General features: G+C 47.9%; 1 protein-coding gene across 3 annotated transcripts in view; it reads right to left on the bottom strand.

Annotated features, from left to right (window-relative positions):
* The window catches only part of LOC119975890 (AMMECR1-like protein), a 60191-nt gene that overhangs the window by 12748 nt on the left and 23701 nt on the right, over positions 1 to 23742 (bottom strand). For 2 of the 3 annotated variants that reach the window (XM_038815810.1, XM_038815809.1), the window contains 2 exons: positions 9017 to 9127; positions 7631 to 7745 (listed from right to left, as the gene is read on the bottom strand). In XM_038815810.1, coding sequence (XP_038671738.1) covers positions 7631 to 7745; positions 9017 to 9127 — 226 coding nt within the window. Of the gene's footprint in view, positions 1 to 7566; positions 7746 to 9016; positions 9128 to 23742 lie in introns of all 3 variants that reach the window. The other variant, XR_005462820.1, reaches the window with a different exon arrangement.

Consider the following 23742-nt stretch of genomic DNA (forward strand, 5'->3'; position numbering starts at 1 on the left):
CTGGAGTGATTTCTGTACCAGGCCACCTCAATAAATCCCTCACCCTTTCCCACACTGAACTGCATTTACCACTGCTTTTCCATTCGCAGACTACCGTTGAATCACGGGAGAGGCCTCTCAGATTTGCAGCGCTTGAAACGTCTCGCGCAATCCAACGGAATTAGGCTCATTTACATATGCATTCTCCCGGTGGCCGGGATTAACGGCCATGCCTGGGAGACCTCGCCAGGGTGCCGTTTAGTACTGGTCCACACAAATGTAATGGTAGGGCAGCACGGTAGCACAGTGGGTTAGCTCTGCTGCCTCACGGCGCCGAGGTCCCAGGTTCGATCCCGGCTCTGGGTCACTGTTTGTGTGGAGTTTGCACATTCTCCCTGTGTTTGCGTGGGTTTCACCCCCACAAACCAAAGATGTGCAGGTTAGGTGGATTGGCCACGCTAAATTGCTCCTTAATTGGAAAAAATTAATTGGGTACTCCAAAATTAGAAAAAAAAAACAAATGTAATGGTACCTGGAAGGGGTCGCCCACACCATTAGAGACCCCTGTATGGTTGGCAACAGGGCATGTTGTCACCCTGGCTCTCTTGCTGATACCTGGGCACCTTGGCACAGCCATCCTGGCGCTGGCACCCAGGCACTGCCAGTGTGCTAGGCTGCCTGGTGCCAGGGATGGGGAGGGGGTTGGGGGGGGGGCGGGCGTGATGGGCCAAATGGCCTCCTTCTGCACTGTAAATTCTATGATTCTATGGCGCCCCGATCTGCTCACAAGTAGGAAATCACTTTAAGCACGGCCACAGCAGAGAGAAACTTCCTGAGGTAGACAAACAGCAAAATGCCGTTGAATAGCAGGGCGTTTCTCAGTGCTGCAGCTGCGCCGCTAAACCAGCCCAAATCCAGAAATGGAATTGTTAAAAAAAAATTAAAGTACATTCTTTTTTTTCCAATTAAGTGCAGATCTTCTGGTCAGCAGTGGAGTGGGTATACCGCAGTCGACTGCAAAGCTAAGGGGCAATTTAGCGTGGCCAATCCACCTAGCCAGGCCTTTGGGTTGTGGGGGTGAGACCCACACAGACATGAGGAGAATGTGCAAACTCCATATGGGCAGTGATCCGGGGCCGGGATCGAACCTGGGTCTTCGGCTCTGTGAGGCAGCAGTGCTAACCACATGCACGTCCGTGATACCCTTCTGAAATAGAGATATTTTGGTTAAATCGCACCCTATGATCTTTTCTAATTTTCTCTGCACAACTTGTGTGACATGGTGGCACAGTGGTTAGCACTGCTGCCTCACAGTTCCAGGGTCCCGGGTTCCTGTCTGTGTAGAGTTTGCACTTTTCCCCAGTGTCTGGTTGCTCCGGTTTTCTCCCAAAGTCCAAAGATATGCAGGTTAGTTGGATTGGCCATGCTAAACTCTCTCCCCCCCCCCCCCCCCCCCCCCTCACCAACCCCACCCCGAATATCAAAAAGGTTAGGTAGGTCACGTTGATAGGGTAGAGGCAAGGGCTTAAGTAGAGTGCTCTTTCCAAGGGTCGGTGCAGACTCGATGGGCCGAATGGCCTTCTTCTGCACTGTCAGTTCTATGATTCTATGAGTCTGCACATTCTCCCCATGTCTGTGTATGTTTTCTCCGGATGATCCGGTTTCCTCCCTTTAACTAACCTTAATTGTTAGGTGAATTGGACATTCTGAATTTTTCCTCTGTGTACCCAAACAGGCACCGAAGAATGGCAACTAGTGGACTTTCACAGTAACTTAATTGCAGTGTTAATGTGAGCCTACTTGTGACAATAAAGATTATTATTAATTTTGTGTAATCTGCAAACTTGGATATTTAACTTAGACCCTGATCATTAATGTTTTACACAGCTGCGTCATTGGCAACCAAGTAAAATAATCTTTCACTGGCTCCTTATACCAGTGAATGGTTTCATTGAAATCATTTGAATTCTTTTTTAGAAGTGTTTCTTGCTTGACAGTGGACCGTCAGATGGCAGGTGAGTATGGTGGGGACCTGTTACGGTGGTGCCCAATCTTTGAACCTTGCTGTCAGACCTAGTCCCCCATCTCTCAAACTCAAGCAAAGTTGCCCAATTTTGTGTACTCATCTTTGTGCTGTTGATTGGAATGAGGAAGCCAGCCCTCACACCGCCAGACCTGGTGAATGGAGCTTGATCAATTCCCCCGGTAAGATGTTTGAATAAGGAGAAAATTAATACTACAAAGCTACATATAGAAAGCAGGAGGCAATGATGGGAAACTTCGGAAAGGCTGGGGCGAATGCAGCTGCACCACCAAGTGGCTATACAGCAACACAGCACAGGTTCTGTCCCCTTTATCACTGGCTTCTGGAGGAAAAACATACCGTTGCTGACATGGAAGTGGGGGCGGCGGTGGAGAAGCAAGCCCTCGCTATTAGGCATGATGATAATTTGCTGCTGTTTCATTTGTCAGATTGTCCATCCATTTGGGAGTAACCTGCCCACGGCCCATTATCCATCAACAGTATTCAGGTTTGAGCATTACCCGCTCTATTAGTTCATGCATATACTGTCGTGTTTTTGGCCAGTTTTGCAGATCCTTCCTCTCTCAGATGCTAATTCACTTGTTGTGCACCTCCAAAATCTTCTACTTTTGAGGTTAACACAGGACCTGATCAAATAAGGAAATAATTGGTGAAAGCGGTCAGATTAATAAGCCGATTCACTTTTGTTAGAATTTTGACCAACTATGAAAAATAAGTCAGCATGGGGTTAGATTGGACTTTACTGAGCCGTTGTAATTATTTCTGGAAAGTCAGTGGGCTTCATGTTCAAGTGCCTGGAGTGGAAATTCAACTCACAACCACTTCATTCCAAGGCAAGAGTCTTTCTGAGTGAGCTGCAGCACAGATGTGCTGTATCTCATTCTATCAGTGGGGTAACCACTCCCCCCGGGAACAAGTCTTTCAGCAGAGGCTTGTATTAGTCACTGTGGATGAGTAAGTTCTTCACAGTAATGTCAATCGAGGATACAGGCAGTGTGGAGGATACCCAAGTACCATGCTGTGTCTTTAACCTTCCTTTCTGGCTGGTGCTACCCATGCCAGTGGTAAGCTCTGCAGCCCCCGTCCAGCACCCTCCTGTAAGAGATACTGTGGGCATTCCCCTTGGGCGGGCCACGTGATTGCCCCACCGGCAGGATGGCACCTGGTTGTGGACTTTGTGGTGGCGATTCCGGCGTCGCTGGACGGCAAATCCCGTCCCAGATGTCTGATGCACCCAAGTTCTTTCGTGAAATATCTGCAAAAGGGGGCAATGGCAAAAAAGATTCCATCACCTTTGGTAACCTATCCATAAAGGGAGAGGGTATGATGCATGAGAGAAGAGAATCATTAATAGTATCTGCTCACATAGGAGACAGAAGAGAAAGTGGTCTGAAGTTAAGCCGGGTGGAGATTAACAAGCAGGAGTTGATTCGCAAAATCGAGATAAGCAAGGAGAAGGCATGCAGGAGCGGATGGAAAACTCCACATTAATACAATACCAGAACTAGAGAGCCACGAGTCAGATAAGATGATCAAGAGCCAATGGGGTTGATTGGGATGGGGGATTGATCATGAAGAATGGGGAGATGGTAGTAGAAGCAGCTGCTTGGATGATCTCGATGTTGGAAATAAATAAATCTACACCTTTACACTGCGTGTTGGTCAAAGAATCTTAGTTAGAAACTTGGCTATTACATTGAGATCCGTTATTGAAAGAAACTAACACTGCCCAATCCTTGTTGATGTCAACTTTTCTATTTTCTATCCTACATACCATGAGGGGCCCATTTATGAATGTTACTTCTATAGTTATCATGCTATAGGGCTCAACACCAATCCTCATTCCTCCCTACTGTTCAAACAATATTGAGGTTTTCAGCAGGGTTGTCCTTCTCCGCCTGTTGCTCATTCTCATACTGGAGTTGCCCACATGAAATCAATGATTCAGTTTAGGTTCCCGAGTGCACAGGATGTAATTTTACTCATGTGACATTCTTGAGTTTCTAAGCAAGATTATTTTCCTCTATTAGTAAGCATTCTCAACCTGCCTCAAGCAATCACCCCATTGAGGAGAATAAGGACAACCCTCAATGATCTGGCCAGTCGTTTGCCAATTAGAATATCAATTCATAGAATCATAGAACTAACAGTGCAGAAGGCGGCCATTCAGCCCATCGAGTCTGCACCAGCCCTTGGAAAGAGCACCCTAGCTGAGCCCATACCTCCACCCTAACCCCGTAACTCCACCTGATCTTTTGTGGAAGGGCAATTTAGCATGGCCAATCCACCTAACCTGCACATCTTTGGACTGTGGGAGGAAACCGGAGCACCCGGAGGAAACCCACGCAGACATGGGGAGAACATGCAGACTCCGCACAGACAGTGACCCAAACCGGGAATCGAGCCTGGGACCCTGGAGCTGTGAAGCAACTGTGCTAACCACTATGCTGCCATGCTGCCCTTGGGCATCAAGATGCCAAAGAAAAGACTTTCTCTTTCTTAGGAAAGTAACATGACCCTACCGTGGTAGGAAAGATATAAGGCGCAATTCAGCCAAAACATTTCCAAGTGTCATTTTGCACAAGTTTGGCAGGGTGTTTTTCACTGACTTTTTGGGTGAGATCAACACCACTATTCAACCTCACTTCAGTCATTTTTTGGGGCCTTGGGGAGTTTCTCCTGGTCAAGCCCACACTTGGAAATTTTTTCAACACCGGGGAGCTGAACATGCTGCTGAGACTGGCTCCTCAGAGGTCCGGCCGCCATTTTGAAAGGGTGCCTCACTGTCTAAGTGCACTTGAGGGTCACCCAGACGCCCCACCCATGGGAAATGTCAGCCGCTTGCCCGCCCAGGCAATACTGACTCTCTCTCCTCCCCCACTCCCCCGCCCCACCATGGGGTCCCTACCTTTTCAGGTCTCCCAGCGAGGGGGAGATCCAGATCACAACATCTCGTGTGGTTTGGATGAATCTCGCAAGACATTTCATTTGTCTACAGCCTCGTGGCACCACAAGGTCAGGCACGAGGAGGCTGTTAGACTGCACCCAAAGAATTACCGATGACTATCAACTAAGGTTCCATGGCAACACATTAAGCTGAACAACCTATGAGCCAAATCCAAATATAGTCCCTGGGATTTGAGCCTACTCAGAGACCATCTCCTACTTCCAGTGAAAGTTGGGGCCTCCAGGGCTCAACTTGACGAGATCATGGCTATTGGAATCCTTCTACTATACGGAAAATTATTGAGACTGTAGGTGCATCTCCAAATGATCCTGCATCATGTTTTTTTAAATCACCTATTGCTCCTCTCAGATGACTGGAAATGCCACGTTGAGACCTTTAAAGATGATGCCAATTCCAAAGCCAGAAATGCTCGCTGCTTCCATTTAGTTTACATGTTATGTGGATTTGGAGATGCGGGGTGATCAATTACCTCGTTGTAGTTCAACATTGCTTTATTTTCCTAATTGCTAGATAGGAACATAAGAAATTGGAGGAATGGGCCATTCAGCCCCTCAAGCCTGCTCCACCAGTCAATAATATAATGGCTGATGTGGCCTTAACTCCACCTTCCTGCCTTTCCCCTATAACCTTGACTGCCTTTTCAATCAAACCTCGACTCCCTTTTCAATCAAAAATCCATCTAACTCCGCCCTGATCATATTGAATGACCCAGCCCCTATTGATCTCTGAGGAAGTGAATTCTAATGACCAATCCACTTGGGGAAGAAATTCATCTTCATCTTATGTGGGAGACCCTTATTTTGAAACTGTGCACTATAGTTCTAGTGTCCACCACGAGAGGAAATATCCTCTCAGCATCTACCCTGTAAAGCTTTCTCAGGATCACCCTGGAAGCCTCAGACTAGAGGCCTGATCCTTTCTTTGTTAAGGTAGCAGTCCTTCGACAGCTTGCTCAGAAAGTTGGTCCCCAAGACAAAGTGACTACCAAGTCAGAGACTCTCAGTTTCTGTGCTGTGCGCAACTGGACTAAAAGAGGAAGATCACTGTGCTGCCTTGACACCAGTCTTTTGTGGCATTCGACAATAAAAAACGGACTTGGCAGCAGTTGCTGTGACAAATTGGTTCCTAGTTGCATTCTTAACCAAACTGTTATCTGATCCGGTCTTGTTAAGACGGCTAAAAGGGAAAGAGAGTTCTTGGGCAAAATCACACTGCGTCTAAAGTGGTACATGGAATTTCTCTGAAGCAACCGAGACTTGCTGCAAAGATGAAGTACAACAGCTCCCAGTACATGACAAGTGCCTAGCAAGTACACAAATTTGTGCTCGTAGATTGTTCACTGATTCAGTAATTATTTATCCTCTAGACAGATGAGAAGTGGGGATCTTACTAGCATTCTACACTGGTAGGTTTTGTAGTTTTAGTTGAAAAGACATTTTGCATTTGTATAGCATCCGGTATGTTTCCAGTACGTCACAAAATGCTTCACAACCACACTTTCTGAAATATGATCACTGTTGTTTTGCAGAAACAAGTTGTGTACAGCAAGGTTCAATAAATAAGTAACGAGACAATTTTTTCGCAGGATTGACTGACAGATAATGTTGACCACCATGAGCCATTAGTAGCATGGAAAATACATTTTAATATTTCATTCAAACACAATACTTCTTAAAGGTGCAATGTTACCTCAGTATTGGACTGAAGAATCAGCCTGGATTATGTGCTAAATTCTTTGGATCAGAGCTTGAATGCCCACGCAGTAGCAGTTGTGTGCGCCACCTTCAACTTGTACTGCAGCAACTCACAAAGGCTCCTTCAACAGCACCTTCCAAACTTGCAATCTCTACCACCGAGAATGACAAGGGCAGCAGACGCAGGGGAGCACACCACCCTCCAGGTTTCCCTCCAAATCACAAACCACCCTGACTGGGGACTAGATCCTTCACTGTGGCTGGGTCAAAATCCTGGAACCCCGTTCCCAACAGCACTGTGGGTATTCCTACACCCTACGGACTGCAGTGGTTCAAAAAGGCAACACACCACCACCTCTCAAGGTAATTAGGGATGGGCAATAAATGGCCACATCCCATGAACAAATTTTAAAAAAACACACCGCATTCTGACTCAGAGGCAAGAATACTTCCAACTGAGCCATGGCCGACACAGCTGGTTAAATTTGAGCAATTCCCCCAGTGTCAGAAACAGTTAAATTGGATATGGTCTTATCTGCACGGTTGAACACCATAAGAGAGATAACAAAGACCTGAAAGGGTGGGTGTAGATTTCCAATTGGTTTGATTTGTAGGACGAACAATGGAATTTCATGCATCAAGAAACACCACCATAAAATGGCCCTGCTGGAATATGCATGGGTAGATAACAGATAAGATCAGGGTCCAGTTCTGCTGTAATAAAACTCATTTCCACCATACGTCAACACCCAACATCTAGGCTTAAATGTTTCAGATACCAAAAAGCTGTCTGCATCCCAGGGCAACGTATTCTAGAACAACTCAGCACCTTTGGGAGATTAAGGGAGAGCGCAGGAGAAAAATGTATTAAAAACACTTCCCATTAAACACTATCCCACCTCAGCCTCCTGTGGTGATAGCAAATTTGAACTGGAATTCCATTACCTCCCAGTCCAGGTAATCACTGGCATCCTCGAAATTAGTGAGCAGCGAAACAGAGCAGAAGAGTTTGGGAAGTTCCTCACGAGTCAGCGGAGGGAAGCGGCTGTCCTTAAGGGCACTGTGAGCAGAGAAAGGTATCAACAAGATTAGGCTGGATCTTTCAGAGTATTGATAGACCACTATGAATGAAGAAGCTAAAAATCTGGGTAATGATCTGTTATAATACAGAAAGATAGTTGATGAACGATAGAACTGGAGAAACACGTTACACACTTTTTCATTTATTTGCAGAGATGCACATTACAAGCATAAACCTCTTAATCCAACAACCATAGTTTCAATCTGTGTTTATTTACGGGGTCTCCACTGAATGTTAGGAATTTGTCTCCATCAGAACATGCAAGTGTCTTACATGCTACCATGCAGCATGGTAGCATAGTGGTTAGTACAATTGCTTCACAGCTCCAGGGTCCCAGGTTCGATACCCGGCTTGGTTCACTGTCTGTGCGGAGTCTGCACGTTCTCCCCGTGTGCGCATGGGTTTCCTCCGGGTGCTCCGGTTTCCTTCCACAATCCAAAAATGTACAGATTAGGTTGATTGGCCATGCTAAATTGCCCTTAGTGTCCAAAAGTGCCCTTAGTGTTGAGTGGGGTTACTGGGTTATGGGGATATTGTGGAAGTGTGGGCTTGGGTAGGGTGCTCTTTCCAAGAGCCTGTGCAGACTCGATGGGCCGAATGGCCTCCTTCTGCACTGTAAATTCCATATAATCTAACAATATCTATCTAGCACCATCTCCCCACCTCCAACAAAATCATAAACTTCAACGGTTATTACTCCAGTCAACCCTACCTCACCAAACCAAAGAACATGCTGATTTTCCTTCCTTCAGTTGGGAGACTTGTACAGTATACTCCTTTCAGCCAGGACCTATACAGGTTCCGCTGCCCTCCCCAAACATTAGGAGCTGCAGGTCACCCAGTCAAGAACTACACAAGCTTTTGGTTCCATATTCCAGCCAGGGGCACTTGGGTTACCACTAGCACCAACCATTACACAGGCCACCTCAAGCTCTCTGCCTGCATCTTACCAACTGTTACACATTATAAAATCTGCCTTTCACTGTGTGACATTCAGCCCTCTGATATGGAGAATGCCAGAATTTACATTTACAGTGGCCCCAACAGCACCATGTGCATGAAATAAACCACTATCCAACACAGTTATAAATGACATAGACTATACAGCAGATATTCAGCCCAACTAGCGTCGGCTAGTTATATTACTGCAAAGCTGAGGGGCTGCTGAGCATATTTTCACATTGGCAAAACGATCCTTTCGCCCCATCTTGAATTTCTTATTATTACTTACAGAGCTTAGATGTTCTTACCTGGTAAGTGTGTATTCCCTGAGTCCTGAATGGAGGTTCATGGCAGAGAAGGTCCCAATGCAGCCTCGCAAGCGTTTATCACGGCCCATCTTCCACGTGACAAACAATGGGCTGGAAAACACAAAGCCATTCATTCCTACATAATAGAATCAGGTCATATGGATTGCACAGAACACAAACACCTGACACGAGACTCTACTATAAAGATTAATCTAAAATGCAGACAGGAAGCCCAGTGCCTCGAATATAGGAGGGTGACTGTGGTCCCTTGGGAATCCAGATCTTAAATGCATGACCCAAATATCCTGCAGAGAGCTCAGAGAACTTCAGATATATTGGGGATAAATCCATATTCCTCAAATTCAGGCAAATATTCTGCTGCAACAGTGCTCAGTCGGACTGCAGTATGGAATGACACGCATATCCAGAGATAATTCGGTAATTATCTGATAATTATGTGATATTTCTGGTTCAGTCTCCCAGATTATCTGCAATACCTCTAGATATTCTGGAATTACTATGTGCGTCTGGCATTTGGAATATATTCTAACCTCAGAAATTATAGAATTAATTCCAAACCTCAGGTATATTGTCAATTGGCCAGTACCTCAAATATTATGGAGTTAGCAATTATCCCAAATATTGTGCAAGGAATCCCGGTTCTAGATCTTCCAGGATTGCCATGTATCACGAATATTCTTAAATTGGCCCAATTGCTCCAGATATTCCAGAAGCAGTCTCGTGGCGCAGAACCACAGATAATCATGGGGCAGTCTGCATAACGCTGAGCTTCAAATAACCTGAGAACTGCAATTGGCACCATGTCTCCAACATTCAGGAATTTGCTCATGCCCACAATGTCTGAGATTGGAACTCCAGATATCATGGAATTAGACCTACATCTCAAACACAAATGGGAATTATTATATCTAATGCTCTGCAATGTGGTTGCAGATATACTGGGATGAGTTTTGAGCCGCAGGTGTCTAGAATTAAGGCCACTGATCAGCGCTGTTTCCTTTAAAATTTAGTTGTTGTCGCTGGTCCACTCTTAATAATAATCGCTTATTGTCACAAGCAGGCTTCAATGAAGTTACTGTGAAAAGCCCCTAGTCGCCACATTCGGGGAGGCTGGTATGGGAATTAAACCCGTGTTGCTGATATTGTTCTGTATTACAAGCCAGTTATTAACCCACTGTGCTAAACCAGCCCCTGGCCAGTACACAATCCATTCAAATGTTCTTCTCCAGCAGCAAATGCATTTTTTAATCCCAAAGGCCTGCGCAGTACCTTTCAGCTACTGTGCAGCCGCACATCAGTGCAGTTTAGCAGGAAACATTGATCGAATATTTTGGAATTAAATCCACTAAATAGATATTCTAGAATTGGATCCAGCATTTGGATATTCAAAAATAGATTGATTATTCAGAAATAGTTACCCCTAGGGCCAGATAATTAGCTATAACTCCCAAATATTCAGCAAACTCTTGCACCCAAAATAAATAATCATTTGGTCGTATCGAAACTGGGTATTGCTGAAAAGAGAGATATTTTGTCGAAGCTATTCATTTTGAACTCATCAGGACAATCCCAAGAACATCAATGTCAGGAGAAACAACAACGCCATCATACTGCACGAGAAGAGAATGCTGATTGGTTGGCAAATGGACTCTGATTGGTAGAGTGTTGCCATGGAGAATTCACCATGGGTAGTCTATTTGCTCAGATATTCCATCTTTAGGACTTCTGGTGCCGTTCGCGAATGGAACGGGTGCAGCAAAGAGGCTCCTGCAGATCCACAAAATCGCAGCCTTTTCCGTGGGGTTTCCCAGCGGGTTCTTAAAAATTAAAGCCTTGCGAAATCGGCCCTGCCTCCCTCGCCCTGCCCAGGTGCCAAAGCTCCGTTCCACGGAGCTGAAGAGGAAAAGAAGAGGAGAGACTGGTCCTGGTCAACGGAGCAGCTGCACGTGGAGGAGGAGCGGGAACCGGAACAAGAAATGAAATGAAAATCGCTTATTGTCACGAGTAGGCTTCAATGAAGTTACTTTGAAAAGCCCCTAGTCGCCACATTCCGGCGTCTGTCCGGGGAGGCCGATACGGGAATCGAACCGTGCTGCTGGCCTGCTTTAAAAGCCAGCGATTTAGCCCAATGAGCAAACTGCCTGAAAGTCAAGAGCACAGAGAGGTGAAGACAAAAACAAAATAATAATTTTTTAATTCAACTTTTTGTTTCCCCCTGCTCCTGAAAATTTTAAAAAATGTTTTAATATAAAACGCTTTTTAAAAAATTTCCGTTTTATATAAAAAGAAAATCGTTTTTAAAAGGAGAAAAAACCCTTGGGGTATTTTGCTTTGGGGGGCGAAAAAAAGAAGAATATTTTTCGCACCAAAATCCAGGGAAAAAAGGAGAAAGGCACATAACAGGAATATGCCTGCAAATAATAATAAATCGGGGGTACGGCGAGATGTAAGAAGGAGCAGCATCGAAGCGAAGGAAAAAGGCAGGAGCTGCGGCAGTGCAGGCAGACGACCCCACGGGGTGAGGCGGAGGTTCAGGCGTACCAGGAAGCAGTAAAGCTGGCAGCGGAGCAGGATGCGACGCCCATCCCCCCCCCCCCCCCCCCCCCCCCCCCCCGCACAGGGGGAGGCATGGAGAAGCATGCTGAAAACGGAGATAAACGCCAAAAAGGAGATAAAAACGGAGATAAACACCATGAGGGAGGCACTCAGGACGGACCTCCACACAATGATGAAGGAGATGCTGGCGGAGAAAACGGACAAAGTGCAGCGAACCATCGATGGCCTGGAAAGGAAGGTGGAGGCGCAGGAGAAGACGATTCAGGAGTTGGAGAGGGCTGCCTCGGACCAGAGTGACAGGATGGTAACTCAGGAAACCGAGGTGAAAAGGCTGATAACGACCCAGGGAGCCTAAGAGATAAAGTGGAGGACCAGGAAAATAGGTCCAGAAGGCAGAATGTTAAAATGGAGGTTCCTGCACCCGGGAGAGAAGGAATTTTCATACTTCCCAAAAATACACAAGGTATACACCCGTATCGACTTCTTTGCAATGGGGAAAATCGGTGCTTCCAGGGATCATGGGGACGGAGTACTCCGCGATCGTTATCTCTGACCACGCTCCAGACTACATGGATGTGAGGTTGGAGACAGGCTGGGCCCAGCCCCCCACGTGGAGGCTGGACACGGACCTCCTGGCCGACAAGGCCTTGTGTCAAAAAGCATCGCGGGCCATAGGCGACTACGTTAGTAACAACCAAAACGGGGAGGTCTCACCCTCCACGTTCTGAGGGGCACTGAAGGCCATGATTAGAGGAGAGATCATAGCCAACAAGGCAAGCAGAGATAGGGAAGAGGGGGTGGCCAGGCAACAACTGGTGGACTCCATCCTGGAAGTCGACAGAAAATACTCCGAGGCCCCGACTGTAGAGCTGCTGGCGGAAAGAAAAAAAAGCTGCAAATGGACTTTAACCTGCTCTCCACTAGGAAATCAGTGTACCAACTCCGCCAGACACTGGGGACCTTCTACGATCACGGAGACAAGGCTGGCCACCTATTGGCTCACCAGCTGAGAAAGCAGGCAGCCAGAAGGGAAATAGCGCAGGTAAAGGATAGCAGAAGCAGGCTGGTAACAGAATCAAAGGAGGACAATCGGGCATTTGAGACCTTCTACTGGGGGCTGTACGCCTCCGAGCCCCCAAACAGGGATGCGGGGATGAAACAGTTCCTAGACGGACTGGAATTACCAGTTGTGGGGGAAGACAGACGGGGGGAGCTGGAAGCACCAATAGACCTGGGAGAAATCATGGAGAGCATCAGCTCCATGCAGGAGGGGAAGGCACTGGGACCAGACGGGTTCCTGGCGGACTTCTACAAAAAATTTGCACCAGTCCTGGCCCCACACCTAAGGGACATGTTCGTGGACTCACTGGCAAGGGGCACCTTGCCCCCCACGATAGTGCAGGCTACAATTTCACCGATACCCAAAATAGATAAAGACCTGACGAATGCGGATCATACAGATCCATTTCACTGCTGAACGTGGATGCGGAAATACTCACAAAGGTCCCGGCCAAAAGGCTGGAGGTGGTCGCAGAGGACCAAACGGGCTTTGTCAAGGGTAGGCAGCTCACAGCGAACATCAGGCGGCTGCTGAACGTAATAATGACCCCACCCCCACCCCGCCGGGGGAGAGAACACCAGAGGTGATTGTCTCCCTGGAAGCAGAAAATACCTTTGACAGAGTCGAATGGAAATACCTCCTTGAGGTACTGGAACGGTTTGGGCTAGGAGCGGGATTCACCACCTGGGTGAGGCTCCTGCACAACGCTCCCAAAGCGAGCGTCCAAACTAACACCATCAGCTCTGAATACTTTCTGCTGCAGAGAGGAAGATAGGGCTGCTCCCGTCCCCACTCTTGTTCGCGCTAGCGATCGAACCCCTGGCGATAGCCCTGCGGGACGCGAAAAGCTGGAAGGGAATCCGAAGAGGAGACAGAGAGCACAGAGCCTCACTCTATGCAGATGACCTGCTCCTCTATGTCCCGAAGCCACAGGAGGGACTGAAGGCATCCAGTCATATTGGATATCACCTGCAAATACTGAAAGAGTTTGGAACCTTCTTGGGCTACAAACTAAACCTGGGCAAATGCGAGGCATTCCCAGTGAACCCAAAAAGGGGGAGGGAGAGAGCTGGAGGGGCTCCCGTTCAAAACAGCCCAGAACAGATTCCGCTACCTGGGGATCCAGCTAGCCAGAGACTGTACACAGATCCGCAAGTGGAACCAGCCTGGCGGAGAAAGGAAGAAGAGACCTTCAAAGGTGCGGCTCACTCCCACTCTCCCTGGCGGGGAGAGTGCAGACGTTCAAGATGAACGCTCTTCCTGTTTAGATCCATTCCAATTTGCATCCCCAATGCTTTTTTCAAAAACGTACACAGTCTAATCATGGCGTTTGTGTGTAGGGGGAGTAAGAACCCGAGAATTCCCAAACAGACACTGCAAAAATGGAAAATCAAAGGAGGTGTGGCCTTACCAAACCTACAATACTACCACTGGGCAGCAATGGCAAAAGAGTGAGGGGATGGGTACAAGAACCCGACACAGTTTGGGTACAAATGGAGGAGGCATCTTGTAAAGGAATAACCCTCCGGGCCCTGGCCACAGCAGCACTCCCATCCTCCGTAACACTATACGCAACGAGCCCAGTGGTAGCGGCCACACTGAGACAACACTCCGGGATAGCCAAAATGGCTCCCATACGCGGCAATCACAGATTCCCCTCAGCCATGCTGGATACCACCTTCAAAAGATGGAGGTGGGACGGGGGCACATTGACGGTCGTGGACTTCTACGTCGGGCACTAGACCAACTAACGAGGAAGTGGAGGCTAGCAAATGGACAGAAAATGAGACACCTCCAAATAAAACACTTCCTCTGCAAAGAGACTGTAGGGTACCACAGGGCCCCGGAAACCACACTACTAGAGGACCGGATAGGCACAAGCAACATGAAGGGGGAGCTATGTGGGAAAATATACGGACAACTGCTGGACAGAGCCCGGACTCCACTGGACGAGACCAGACAAAAATGGGAGGACAAACTGGGGACAGAGGTAGGATGGGACTCAGGAGCGAAGCACTGAGCGGGGTGAACTCCACCTTCTCCTGCGCAAGGCTAAGCCTAATGCAGCTGAGTGGTGCACAGAGCGCACCTGACCAGAACTCGCATGAGCAGATTCTTCCCGGAGGTGGAGGACAAATGTGAGCGGTGCCAGAGGAGTCTGGCCGATCACACCCACACGTTTTGGGCTTGCCCCAAGCTGGCTGGGCTCTGGACAGTCTTCTCCAAGGCAATGACCAAGGTTGTGGGGGTGAGGGTGAAGCCATGCCCAATAGTGGCAGCCTTCAGGGTATCGAAGCAGCCAGAGTTACACATGGGGAAGGGGGCCAACGCCCTCACTTTCGCTTCCCTAATCGCACGCCCGGAGGGGGGGGGGGGGGGGGGGGACGGGGGACGACACCATAGACCGATCCAGAGGGCAACGAAATGCATATAGGGTCAGTTAAACAAAGGACAAACTAAACCTCTCTGTATAATAAAGGAAATTAGCGCGGGTGAGGAAAATGTGATGTGCATATATACAACTGCTTATAAATATGAGAAATGCTTGGGATGGACCGCTTTTTGGATAGGCTGTAGTTCCCAAGAGTAGGGGACGAGCGGGTGGAGGGTTTGGGGGCCCCAATCGAGTTGGAGAAGCTGGTGGAGGTGTTGGAAAGCATGCAGACAGGGAAAGCGCCGGGACCTGACGGGTTCCCGGTGGAGTTTTACAAGAGATTTTCAGTATTGCTGGGCCCGCTGCTGGTGAGGACCCTGAATGAGTGCGAGAGGGGGGGTGGGGGGGGGGGGGGGGGGGGGTGGCTCTGCTCCCGACGATGTCCAGGGCAATTATCTCTTTGCTCCTGAAGCGGGACAAGGACCCCCTTCAGTGTGGGTCTTATAGGCCGATCTCGCTCCTTAATGTAGATGTCAAGTTGTTGGCAAAGGTGCTGTCCAGGAGGGTGGATGATGTGGTCCCGACGGTGATTCATGAGGACCAAACGGGGTTTGTAAAGGGGAGACAATTGAATGCCAACGTGCGGAGGCTCCTGAATGTCATGATGATGGTGCCAGGGGCTGGGGAGTCAGAAATAGTGGCGTCCATGGATGCGGAGAAAGATTTTGATAAGGTGGAGTGGAGTTACCTGAGGGAGGTGTTGCGGAGATTTGGGTTTGGTGAGGGGTTCATCAGCTGGGTGAGGTTGCTGTACAGTTCCCCGGTGGCGAGTGTGGTGACGAATGGGAGGAGGTCAGAGGACTTTCGGCTTTCCAGAGGGACGAGGCAGGGGTGCCCCTTGTCTCCCCTGCTCCTCGCGTTAGCAATTGAGCCCCTCGCCATGGCGCTGAGGGACTCGAAGAGTTGGAGGGGGATTGTGTGTGGGGGGAGCACCGGTTGTCGCTGTATGCAGATGTTCTGCTGCTTTATGTCGCGGACACGGCTGAAGGGATGCCAGAGGTGCTGAGGATACTTGAGGACTTTTCGAGATATAAGCTCAACGTGGGGAAAACTGAGCTGTTTGTCCTGCACCCGGGGGGTCAGGAGAGGGAGATAGGGAAACTCCCATTGAGGAGGGCTGAGAGGAGCTTTAGGTATCTTGGGGTCCACGTGGCCAGGACCTGGGGGGCTAGGCATAGGCTTAACTTTTCGCGGCAGGTGGGGCAGATGGAGGAGTTCAGGAGGTGGGATGCGCTGCCGCTCTCGTTGGTGGGCAGGGTCCAGTCGGTTAAAATGACAGTGCTCCCGAGGTTTTTATTTATTTTCAAGTGCCTCCCCATATTGATCCCGAAGGCTTTTTTAGAAGGGTGAATAAGTCGATTCTGGGGTTTGTGTGGGCGCGGAAGGCCCCGAGAGTAAGGAGGGTATTTTTGGAGCGAAGAAGGGAGGTAGGGGGCCTGGCGCTGCCCAACCTGTGTGGATATTATTGGGCGGCGAACGTGGCGATGATTCGCAGGTGGGTGACGGAAGGGGAGGGTGGCGCATGAAAGAGACTGGAGATGGCGTCCTGTGCGGGTACGAGTCTGGAGGCTTTGGTGACGGCCCCACTTCCACTCCCCCCGGCAAAGTACTCCACGAGTCCGGTGGTGGTTGCGAGCCTCAAAATCTGGAGACAGTGGAGGCGGCATAGGGGGTTAGTGAAGGCCTCAGTTTGGGCCCCGATACGGGGCAATCACCGTTTTGCGCCAGGGAGAAGGGGTGGGGGATTTGGGAGTTGGCACAGGGCAAGCATCAGACAGTTTGGGGACCTCTTCCTGGATGGGAAGTTCGCGACTCTGGAGGAGCTGGTGGGGAAGTGGAACCTCCCCCCTGGGAATGCTTTTAGGTATATGCAGGTCAGGGACTTTGTTAAGAGGCAGGTGGAGGAGTTTCCGCGGCTGCCGCCAGGGGGGTGCAGGACAGGGTGCTTTCGGGGACGTGGGTCGGGGAAGGGAAGATCTCGGCTATTTACCAACTGATGCAGGAGGAGGAGGAGGCCTCAGTAGATGAGCTCAAAGCGAAATGGGAGGAAGAGCTAGGGGAAGAGATTAAGGATGGGACGTGGTCGGACGCCCTGGAGAGGGTGAATTCTTCCTCCTCTTGCGCACGGCTCAGCCTAATTCAGCTGAAGGTGCTGCACAGGGCTCATATGACGGGAGCAAGGATGAGCCGGTTTTTCGGAGGGGAAGACAGGTGTGGGAGGTGTTCGGGTGGCCCGGAAAACCACACCCATATGTTTTGGGCATATCCGGCCCTGAAGGGGTTTTGGAAGGTGGTGGCGGGGATTTTGTCGGAAATAGTTGGGTCTAGGGTCAGGCCGGGCTGGGGGCTCGCGATCCTTGGGGTAGCTTCGGAGCCGGGAGTGCAGGAGGCGAGAGAGGCCGGCATTCTGGCCTTTGCGTCTCTAGTAGCCCGGTGCAGGATTCTGTTACAGTGGAGGGATACGCGGCCCCCCCGAGTTCGGAGACCTGGGTCAACGACATCGCTGGGTTCCTCAAGTTGGAGAGGATGAAATTTGCCCTGAGGGGGTCGGTACAGGGGTTCTTTCGGCGGTGGCAGCCCTTTCTCGATTTCCTGGCGAAGGGGTAGAGAGTGGCCGGTCTCGACAGGTTTGGGGATGGTTGGGGGGTTTGTTTTTGCGGCGGTGGGTTTGTTATGTTATTTTCTTCTTTCTTGTATTGTTATTTGTTATTATTTATTTTGGGGGGCAGAGAGTTCTTTTCTTGTTTTGGTGTGGAAACACGCCTTGTTTGTTTTAAATTGCGGGGAGAAAATTTGCTATTGTTATTTTAAAAAAATAAATACGAGAAATGCCAATAAAAAAATTTATAAAAAAAGATATTCCATCTTTATATTTGTGATTCTCATACTTTAGAATTAACCCTAGTTATTTTGAAGAATGTCAAGTGCACTAGTTTTTAAAACAGGATAGTTCCGTTCTTTAGGTACTCAATGAGTGGTAGGTGGCATCAGGTTTTTGTGACAAAGGATCGTCGTTAATGACAGCGGCTCCATGTGCAGACCAGTCATAAGTGGTGTGAGTACCATTACACTTCGCAACTTAGTGCTTTGGAAAACGTTATGGGAACTGTCCACAAGTTTTCAGGTGACACAAAGATCTGTGTTTGTGTCAATAAGCTTGAGGAGAAAAGAAAATCACACTGCAATCCAGCAGTGCTGGTCCTCTGGCTTGGTGGAAGTTTCAAAGGCCCCAAGAAAAGGTTCAGAGAAGGATTACTGTTTGGGCAGCATAGCAGCATAGTGGTTAGCACAGTTGCCTCACAGCGCCAGGGCCCCAGTTTCGATTCCCGCTGGTTCACTGTCTGTGCGGAGTCTGCATGTTCTCCCCGTGCCTGTGTGGGTTTCCTCCGGGTGCTCCGTTTTCCTCCCACAGTTCGATTAGGTGTATTGGCCATGCTAAATTGCCCTTAGTGTTCAAAAAATGTTAAGTGGGAGTTATGGGGATAGGGTAGATATGTGAGCTTCAGGAGGGTGCTCTTTGTAAGGGCTGGTGCAGACTCGATGGGCCGAATGGCCTCCTTCTGCACTGTAAATTCTATGATTCTATAAACCTAGTTTGAAAGCCTTTAGTTGTCACCGATCAGTTCAAGAACTTTGTCTTTTTACTCCAGAGAAACAGACTTTGGAAAGAGTAAACTGTGCACCTATGGACAGATTATTTGATAAGTAATGAACGATGAAAGGCTATGGATACAAGCTAGCTAAGTGTAGAACTAGTTCAAAGTCAGGAGGTTTATTTTCCCCCCACTGGGTCCATGGCCTTTGGATGGACTGATGACTCGTAAAAGGGGTGCAGATTCACTACAAATGTTCAAAAGGAAGCTGGGTGTGTACCTGGAATATGCTCATACCGCAGTACACATGTTGGGTGATGTATCACATGGTCACTGTTGTTGCTCAGAACTAGTTTTTGTTTGTCATTGGATGTCAGATAGTAATTTCCCAGAGTTCTGATCTCCTAAATTGACTGCACAGGGAAGGTGACATGGAATTGGCATAATCAAAAGGAAACTAAAGAGACAGATATATAACTGAAATTTAAACAAGATACTGAAAAAGACAATCTTGGAGTTAAAAACGCAGGTGGTCAGATTTTGAAGTTTGAATCAGTCTGGAAGAAAGGTAATACCAAAATTATTTCCCACATTTTGATAGAGATGAAAGACTGGATTAAATGTAATTTGATTACTCCCTATCACTTTAATTAATCCTTGGGACAAGGGTATTGCTGGCAAGGATGATATTTATTGTGGGTCAAGTTTCTCAGAGATTTGATACAACTAAATGACTTGGACAGCATGGTGGCGCAGTGGGTTAGCCCTGTTGCCTCACGGTGCTGAGGTCCCAGGTTCGATTCCGGCTCTGGGTCACTGTCCGTGTGGAGTTTGCACATTCTCCCCGTGGTTGCTGGGGTTTCGCCCCCACAACCCAAAGATGTGCAGGGTAGGTGGATTGGCCACGCTAAATTGCCCCTTAATTGGAAAAATGAATTGGGTACTCAAAAAAAAAAAAAAAAAAATGAACAACATGCGAGATCAGTTCAGGGGCGCAGTAAGGAGTCCTGAACTCAGCCAGTCAGGATACTGACTTGTAGGATTCCTTCTCTAAAAGGACATTAACGAACCAGGTGAGATTTTACGATAATGCATCAGCTCATTTTCAATTTTTCCAAAAACAGCTTTTTAATTTCCAAATTCAAATTCTCAAACTTGCATGGGAAGTGTGGGGGGGGGGGGGGGGGGGGGGGGGGGGGGGGGGGGGGGGGGGGGATTTTAAATCATGTTCTCAGGATTATTAGTTGAGACGGCTCGGTAGCTAGCAATTACTTCTGTACCCTGTTTGATCATACCCATATTATCTATGAATTAAGGCATCTTAATCATTCACCCTTGGCTTTGCTTCACAGGTGTTTATCAGGCAGCCTTCAAAAAGATTGGAGAAGTGCACAAAGGGCATTCATGAAAGATATGGGGTGGGAACCTACTTTGTAGCACCCACTTTTTGAATGCTGTATCTTCAGACCTCAAAAATAGCATCCACATGGCGTACAAACACTCGTGACGTGAAACGTGAGGGACACCATATTACACAGGCTTAGTGTGCAGACAGTGAATGTCCATCACAAGTATGCAGGGCAAGAGGGCAGCACGGTGGCGCAGTGGTTAGCAATGCTGCCTCACGGTCCCAGGTTCGATCCCGGCTCTGGGTCACTGTCCGTGTGGAGTTTGCATATTCTCCCCGTGTTTGCGTGGGTATTGCTCCCACAGCCCAAAGGTGTGCAGGCTAGGTGGATTGGTCACGCTAAATTGCCCCTTAATTGGAAAAAATGAATTGGGTACTCTAAATGTATTTAAAAAATGGTATGCAGGGCAAGCAGTTCATGATGTCAATCAGTGTGCAACACTGACTTAACTTTGGCCGCACTGCCATTTTGCAGCTCAATAATCCAGGCTAGGCCCTCTCAAGCATGTAGCGCTGAACATATGTACAGTAAGAAGTCTTACAACACCAGGTTAAAGTCCAACAGGTTTGTTTCAAACACTAGCTTTCGGAGCGCTGCTCCTTCCTCAGGTGCCCCGAAAGCTCGTGTTTGAAACAAACATGTTGGACTTTAACCTGGTGCTGTAAGACTTCTTACTGTGCTCACCCCAGCCCAACATCGGCATCTCCACATCATATGTACAGCAGCAGGAAGGACCCATCAGTAAAGCTAATTAATGGGATTATAACCACTCAAAACTAGACAGAAAAACATTCTGGAAGCTAATTGGGCCTCACTATGATGATAAAGTAATCCTGGACAGATTCAAATGGAGAAGTCTCTGTCATCAAACAATTTCAACATTTGAGAACAGAGTCAGGTGCCTACAGGGCAGGTTAGCACACCCCGTAGCCAGTACCTTCTTCCACTCCTCCAGCAGTGACTTTATATGCAATCAAGTCTACGAATCAAGATTTGGTTAACATCACATATTAAGATAACACCAACCTAATGGTGAACAACTGGTCTCCTTGCTGAATGTTCATCCATTGAAGTGAAAGGATAATTCAGCATTAACTATACAAAAACAGTAAGAAGTCTTACAACACCAGGTTAAAGTCCAACAGGTTTGTTTTGAATCACTAGCTTTCGGAGCACTGCTCCTTCCTTAGGTGAAAGGAGCAGTACTCCGAAAGCTAGTGATTTGAAACAAACATGTTGGACTTTAACCTGGTGTTGTAAGACTTCTTACCGTGCTCACCCCAGTCCAACGCCGGCATCTCCACATCACGACTGCCATCGACTATACAAAAACAGGCTTCAAAAGTGCAGTCTGCAGAGAGTGCTAGTTGCAGTGAATGAGACTCTGAAGTTGAGGTAAGTGTGGGAGTTTAGGGAAATGGGGGAGGGAAGTAATGCTGTTTCCTTTACTACGTCCACAGGTCAGTGGGGGCAGGAGCAGATCAAGGCTGGAGAGCTGGGAGATATGTTACAGCAGTCCTCCAGCATCGAGTGAATACGCCTGTGATATCACAGGTAAGTGGTTGGTAAGTGAGTAATTCTGTCCTCTACCTTATCGGACTTGTTTTGAGATTGAAGGTTAGATAGAAAAGGTTAGTGTGAAAACTAAAGATCAATAGTAAAATTAAAAACAAATTGAAAATCTAAGTAAATAAAATAGGGATGGAGGGCCAGGCGATGTGTTGTAGCTGCAACATTTGGGAGATGGTGGATCCCATTGTGGTTCATAGTGGCCACATCTGTAGTAAATGTTGGTTGCTCAGGGAACTTCAGCTCAGAGTTAATGAGCTGGACACTGTTTCAGGAGGCAGTCACACCCTTTAGATTCACTACCTTGAATTTGTTTAGTGATCAGGGTAGAGCGTGTAACTGCAAGTGAGGCAGGTTGAGGGATCTGAAAGGTATGACTGCAGGTGCATCTGCCTTGCTCTTGCCCAATAGGTTAGAGATTCTTGCTCCCTGTGTGGACGAGTGTGGGGACTGTAGGGAGGTTGAGAAAAAATGACCACAGCACCGTGGTATCAGGGAGCCATTTAACTTCAGAAGTAACAGAGCCGTTGTCATGGTTGACTTCAACTACTCTAATATTGACTGGAACCTCCTTACTGCAGATGGTTTGGATGGAGCAGATTTTGTCAGGTGTGTACAGGAAGGATTCCTGACTCAATATGTAGATAGGCCGATTAGGGGGAAGGCCATATTGGACTTGATGCTCGGCAACGAACCAGGCCAGGTGTCAAATGTCGCGGTGGGAGAGCATTTCGGTGACAGTGAGCACAACTCCTTGACCTTTACCATAGTCATGGAGAGGGATAGGAACACACAGTATGGGAAGGTATTTAATTGTGGGAGGGGAAATTATACTGCTATTAGACAGGAGCTGAAGTATAAAGTTGGAACAATTGTTCTTGGGGAAATGCACAACAGTAATGTGGGGATTGTTTAAAGAGCATTTGCTGTATGTGCTGAGTAGTTTTGTCCCACTGAGACGAGGAAGGAATGGTAAGATGAAGGAGACTTGGGTGACAAGAGAAGCGGAGCTTCTAGTCAAGAGGAAGAAGGAAGCTTACGTAAGGTTGAGGAAACAAGGATCTGATTCGGCTCTCGAGGGTTACAAGGTAGCCAGGAAGGAACTCAAAAATGGACTGAGGAGAGTTGGAATTGGGCATGAAAAAACCCTGGTGGGAAGGATTAGAAAAAACCCCAAGGCATTCTACACTTATGTGAGAAATAAGAGGATGATCAGAGTGAGTGTAGGGCCGATCAGGGACAGTGGAGGGAATTGTGCTGAGAGTCTGAGGAGATGGGTGAGGCCCTAAATGAATACTTTGCTTCAATATTCACTAGAGAGAGGGACCTTGTTGCTCATGAGAACAGTGTGAACCAGATTAATAGACTCAAACAGGTTGATATTAAGGAGGATGTGCTGGAAATTTTGAAAAGCATCAGGATAGATAAGTCCCCTGGGCCTGACGGGATATACCCAAGGTTACTACGGGAAGCGAGGGAGGAGATTGCTGCGCTGTTGGCGATGATCTTTGCGTCCTCACTCTCCACTGGAGTAGTCCCGGATGATTGGAGGGAGGCGAATGTTGTTCCCCTGTCCAAGAAAGAGAATAGGGAAATCCCTGGGAATTACAGACCCATCACTCTTACGTCTGTGGTGAGCAAAATATTGGAAAGGATTCGGAGAGATAGGCTTTATGATTATTTAGAAAAACAGTTTGTTTAAAGGTAGTCAGCATGGCTTTGTGAGGGAAAGGTCATGCCTCACAAGCCTCATTGGATTCTTTGAGGACGTGACAAGATACATTAATGAAGGTCGGGCAGTGGATGTGGTGTATATGGATTTCAGTAAGGCATTTGATAAAGTTCCCCATGGTAGGCTCATTCAGAAAGTTAGGGGGCATGGGATAAAGGGAAATTTGGTTGTCTAGATACAGATTTGGCAGGCCGAAAGAAGACAGCTAGTGGTAGTGGATGGAAAGTATTCTGCCTGCAGGTCGGTGACCAGTGGTGTCCCGCAGGGATCTGTCTGGGACCTCTGCTCTTGTCGTTTTTATAAATGACTTGGATGAGGAAGTGGAAGGATGGGTTAGTAAGTTTGCCCATGA

The sequence above is a fragment of the Scyliorhinus canicula genome, chromosome 13 (genome assembly GCF_902713615.1).
Source record: "Scyliorhinus canicula chromosome 13, sScyCan1.1, whole genome shotgun sequence".
In the NCBI taxonomy this organism is placed as follows: domain Eukaryota; kingdom Metazoa; phylum Chordata; class Chondrichthyes; order Carcharhiniformes; family Scyliorhinidae; genus Scyliorhinus; species Scyliorhinus canicula.